This window comes from Tupaia chinensis, unplaced genomic scaffold (assembly GCF_000334495.1).
Source record: "Tupaia chinensis unplaced genomic scaffold, TupChi_1.0 Scaffold143921_1, whole genome shotgun sequence".
NCBI classification, from domain to species: domain Eukaryota; kingdom Metazoa; phylum Chordata; class Mammalia; order Scandentia; family Tupaiidae; genus Tupaia; species Tupaia belangeri.
The window spans coordinates 679,963-685,371 of record NW_006203772.1 but is presented as its reverse complement, the minus strand read 5'-3'; the positions used below and the strand labels follow the sequence as shown (position 1 = coordinate 685,371).

Genomic DNA, 5,409 nt, shown 5'->3' with positions numbered 1-5,409 from the left:
TCCCTACCTGAGGCTCCTTCTAGACACTAGTTTTACTGTGCAGTGCAGTTTTACCCGGGGGAGGGGATCATCTCCTTTTCTCCTTCCCTGTCGTGCCTGGAGGAGAAGAGTCTCAGTGTGAAAGGGCATCTGACATAGCTACCTGCTCCCCAGGAGCAGGGGTGCCACTTCTCCTGAGGTTGGTCACAGGCACAGCAGCGGGAGCCCACCCTAAAGCAGGGGAGGGGATCAGAGTAGAAGGAGGCGAGCTCTGTGAGTGTGTCCCTGTGGGTTTCAGCATCATCCTGTGCCAGTGAGTGTCATATCAACAAGAGCCAGTGCTAAGGAGGCAGAGTAAAGGAGCGTGGGGGAGTCTGAAAGGTCGAGGTGGGGCATGATGAGGGAAGGAAGCGAGAGCTCCCTAGGTAGAGCAGCACAGCTTTCTGCATATGTCCTCTCTCCCCTTAGCCCAGGCCCCACGCAGCAGACCACACATCTTATCTCCCCTCCTCCTCCTCAGAATACCAAACATTATGAGCTGTTAAACTACAGTGAGCACGGGACAACGGTGGACAATGTGCTGTATTCATGTGACTTCTCTGAGAAGACCCCGCCAACCCCCCCAAGCAGTATTGTTGCCAAAGTGCAGAGTGTCATCAGTAAGTTGGAGTCGAGGCCTGTGGTCACAAAGCTGAAGTCCCGGTCAGGGTGGTTCAGACTCGCTATTGATGACCTGCTGTCTCTTGCCTTCCCAGTCCCATTGGCCCAGTTCTTGCTCGTGGGCCCAGGGAAGTCCACGGAGAGGCAAGGCTGAGCACCCACACATGTGTACACATCTATTTGGGGACTTCAGACTCCACCAGCCTTGCTGAGCATCCCTCCCCCAGTCATGCAGCAGTTAGAATGGGGAATGCGGGGGCCCAGCCCTGGCAAACAGCCCAGACGGGTAGGCTGCTCACTCTTCACGCCTGTGACCATCCCCCTTTTTCCCAGGGCGCCGCCGACACCAGAAACAGGATGAAGAGCCAAGTGAGGAGGCAGCCATGATGAGTTCCCAGGCCCAGGGGCCGCAGCGGAGACCCTGCAATTGCAAAGCCAGCAGCTCAAGCTTGATTGGGGGCAGTGGGGCCGGCTGGGAGGGCACGGCCTTACTGCACCATGGCAGCTACATCAAGCTGGGCTGCCTGCAGTTTGTCTTCAGCATCACTGAGTTTGCGACCAAACAGCCCAAAGGCGATTCCAGCCTGCTACAGGACGGGGTCTTGGCCGAGAAGCTCTCCCTCAAGCCCCACCAGGGCCCTGTGCTGCGCTCCAACTCCGTTCCCTAGGGCTGGCAGCAGTCCCGCCACCGGCCTGAACTCCCACCCAAGACTCCTGCAATGCAAAAATGTACACAAAACAAGCCCGGGTGTTTTCTATACTCTACCAGAAACCCTTCAACTACAATCTTTGCATGAAATGAAGAAAACCTTTTGACTGTTTTTTAAAAATCCTTTTTCTTTTCTCAAGTTCTAGGGGGCATTTGCACATATATTTGTACTCAACATTTCATGGGAAAGCGGCAGACCCGAGCTGAGGAACAGCGTGGGCAGGGAGGGGAAGACCGGTGGTCTGGACACTTCTCCAACACAAACCCTTCCCTACCCGCCTCCTGCTCCCACCCCCTCGCCCGCCGTTGTAAAATAATCAGAAACTTGTTCTATTTTGTGGCAGTGACAATAGTTTTATATTAAAAGAAAAAAATACAGTTTTCATACAGCAAAATCTATACAATATCATTGTTTTATTTAATATAAAGATCGCTACCCACCCTCCTTCCACAGTTCCCACCCTCCAAGTTATTTTCCCTTTCTGCAGCGGTTGCACTACAGGTAGCTACTGTGTATTATGGACAAATGAGAAATGAATTCTTTTTCTGGCTGTCCATCTATTTTATTTCAAATAAGGAAAAGTGTATTTGGATTTTGTGTAAATACATCTAGTGATGACTTTTTTCAATGTTTTTAAAAACTGTGTACAGTACTACATGTGGTAGAGCGTTTTCTCAAATTGTCTATTGTAGCAAAAACGTTTTTGTCGTAAACCTGTTTTGTCTCCTTTTTTTTGTTCTCTTGCCACTTCTCTCCTCTTCCTCCTGCCCCTGGCTCCCTCCTCTCCTCCCATCCCTACAACTAGTACCAATGTACATAGTAATTGTAATGTTTTAGACTTTACAGAAACTTTCCTGTATTCTGTATATAAAAAAACAAAAATACTTCAAATTATGTTTTCTGCCTGTCTGTCCTACCTGTCATCACCCTTAGGGGGACCCTCCCTTAAATCTGGATCCAGCAGGTGGGGACCCTTTGGACAGGTCTCATTCCCAGAAGGAGGGGAGGTGTTGGGAAAGCAAACCTGAGGTGGGTGGTGAACTATGGAAAGGTAAGGGCGGAACTACTAAGGGGAGGTGCTTTTTCCCTGGAAAATCCTAGTGTGGAGCAATGCAGCTTCTAGACCCAGCCACGGCACTTCTAGTTACTTGACTTGTCATCATATCGCTACAACTGCTGTTCCTCTTCAGAAGACAGATCTACTGCATTACCTTCATTCCCCCCCCCCCTTTTTTTTTCTTTTTAAGTTTGCTGGTGAGAGAGAGATAAGGACCCTTAAGCAGGGTCTCAGTCCATGATTCTCCCCAGCCCCAGCCTTCCAGCCAGCAGCGTGGATGCGCACTGTGCCCAACATGTGCGAGTCAGCAATGTGGGAGCTGATCCTGTCTTGCGTTTGGCCTCCAGCGCTGCAGGGTTGTGTTACCACTCTGCCGCTGCCCCTAGCCAGTCTTCATTTTAAAGCTCTGGGGACACAAGTTTAACCAAGCTTCATCCTTTCCTTCTCCCACACCCTACTGAGGAACTTTGTCCAGGAAGTGTGTCCTAAAGACAGTCCTGAGAGAAAGCACCCAGCACTATCTGAGGAGGCATGCCTCGGGTAGGTAGTACCTGTGTGCCTATCAGGATTTCCCCATGGGGATGAGTAAATTATTTCACCTCCGGCTCATTCCTCTGGAGTCAGGTCTCTCTTTGAGTTCCATCTAACCATCTAGCTTTGTCTACACTCTGATCCACTGCCCTCATGGGTGTCTTGAACTCCCAGAGGACAAAAATGTGTACATATTCTTACTGCACCACGGCAGCTACGTCAAGCTAGGCTGCCTGCAGTTTGCAGTGTACCCTGCAGTCTTCGGCAGCACTGAGTTTGCATTTCCAAGGCTAACCACACCGCTGGGTACACCGTAAGTGCCAAACATGGTATCTCAGGCGAGGCCCTCCTGACAAGTGAACTGACCAGGAGTGCCCTTACCTGTGCTTCACCACCTGTCCCCGCCTACCTCACTCTCATGGCCACTTTTCTATTGCAGCATGGAGCTTCTTCAGTTTCTACCAACTGTGAGAATCATTCCAGAGACAAGTTTTCTCCAGTAAGCAACAGATTTTACTCTTCCTACTTACCTGTAGGATGGAGGGGGAGAGAACAGACACCTAGATAATAGACAGGAAATGATTGAGTGGATCTTGACAGCCCTTTACTGTTCCCATCTGGAACGCTGTCACGCCTAGCCTGTATGTGGAGAATAAGGAAGTATCCTAGACCTTGAGGGCTGGTTGTGAGGATTAGAAACAAGGGCTTCTTCAGTGAGAGGTGTTTAGAACTGGATACTCAAGACCAACAGGTGGCATAATGGTTGTTACATCACTGGACTCCCACATAGTTGACCGTGGTTTGAGTCCCAGACCCAGTGGCTTAAAACACATGCCAGGTGCGTGTGCATGCATGCCCAAAATCCCAAGGAGAATGGAGGAGGGGACTGCAGCGAGGCCATCCCCCCTTGCGGTGATTTCTCACTTTGTCTCTGTCTCTCTGCTGACCAGGAGTGCCCTTACCTGTGCTTCACCACCTGTCCCCGCCTACCTCACTCTCATGGCCACTTTTCTATTGCAGCATGGAGCTTCTTCAGTTTCTACCAACTGTGAGAATCATTCCAGAGACAAGTTTTCTCCAGTAAGCAACAGATTTTACTCTTCCTACTTACCTGTAGGATGGAGGGGGAGAGAACAGACACCTAGATAATAGACAGGAAATGATTGAGTGGATCTTGACAGCCCTTTACTGTTCCCATCTGGAACGCTGTCACGCCTAGCCTGTATGTGGAGAATAAGGAAGTATCCTAGACCTTGAGGGCTGGTTGTGAGGATTAGAAACAAGGGCTTCTTCAGTGAGAGGTGTTTAGAACTGGATACTCAAGACCAACAGGTGGCATAATGGTTGTTACATCACTGGACTCCCACATAGTTGACCGTGGTTTGAGTCCCAGACCCAGTGGCTTAAAACACATGCCAGGTGCGTGTGCATGCATGCCCAAAATCCCAAGGAGAATGGAGGAGGGGACTGCAGCGAGGCCATCCCCCCTTGCGGTGATTTCTCACTTTGTCTCTGTCTCTCTGGCAAAAAAAATTTCTCTTAAAAAAAAAAAAGAAAGCTAAAGGAGAGTGCCTTTAAAAAAAAAAAAGTTGGAGTGTTTCTATTTAAAAAAAAATACTGGATACTCTAAGACATAAGAGGTTTTTACTTAAAACTTTTAAAAAATTACTTAACTTTATTTATTCATTTACCTTTTAATTTGACTGGAGGGGGACAGTGAGAGAAAGTGAGAAAGCAAGCCACCAGGTCTGAAACTTGAACCGTAGTCGCCCATGTGGGAGTCCAGGCCCTTAACCACCACACCACCTGCCACCCCCGACATGAGTTTTCATGTTCCCTATGTCTCCAAAAAGGGACTTCTCCATACACTTTGAGTCACACACAGATGTTCATTCAAGCACACGCGCTGGCAGAGACTACGGATGCATGCACACAACCAAGGGGCACTCAGCGTCCAGAAGCTTGCAAACACCCTGAAGGGAAACATCTGGAAGCCAAACACGCCCAGAGATGTCGCAGAGTGAGCTACATACCTAGCCCGCCCCTGTGTGTGCACACACCTACAAGGAGTTTACACAGGCACATACCCAGGGGACACACTCAGGGCCCAAGTGCACACACCTACCACAAAGGTGTTCACCCAAACACACTCAGAGGATGCAGATGCACACGTAGGGGGCGCTCGCAGGGCCCACACGCACACGCACGCTCACACCCCTGACCAACCTCCAGCCCGCCTCCGCCTTCGCACGGCCCGTGCACGCCAGGCGCACTTTCCGGCCCGTGCGTAGCGGCTCAGCAGCCACCGGCTGCGGTCCAGGCAGGCGCCGGGCCTGTCCTGGAGCCCGGAAGCACGGCGGCATGGAGGCGCTGCTGTTGGGCGCCGGGTTGCTGCTGGGCGCCTACGTGCTCATCTACTACAACCTAGTGAAGGCCCCACAGTGCGGCGGGACTGGGAGGGCGGGCGGGGGC

General features: G+C 50.9%; 2 protein-coding genes across 2 annotated transcripts in view; both read left to right on the top strand.

Moving 5' to 3' along the window:
• Positions 1–2,191, top strand: part of PHF12 (PHD finger protein 12) — a 59,407-nt gene extending 57,216 nt beyond the window's left edge. The window contains exons 14-15 of the mRNA XM_006165467.3: positions 500–638; positions 973–2,191. Of these exons, the coding sequence (XP_006165529.1) occupies positions 500–638; positions 973–1,307 (474 nt within the window). The 3' untranslated portion in view covers positions 1,308–2,191. The remainder of the gene's footprint in view (positions 1–499; positions 639–972) is intronic.
• A 2,962-nt stretch (positions 2,192–5,153) lies between these two features.
• Positions 5,154–5,409, top strand: part of DHRS13 (dehydrogenase/reductase 13) — a gene marked incomplete in the record, with an annotated part of 26,787 nt that continues 26,531 nt past the window's right edge. The window contains 1 exon segment of the mRNA XM_027767124.1: positions 5,154–5,387. Coding sequence (XP_027622925.1) covers positions 5,299–5,387 — 89 coding nt within the window.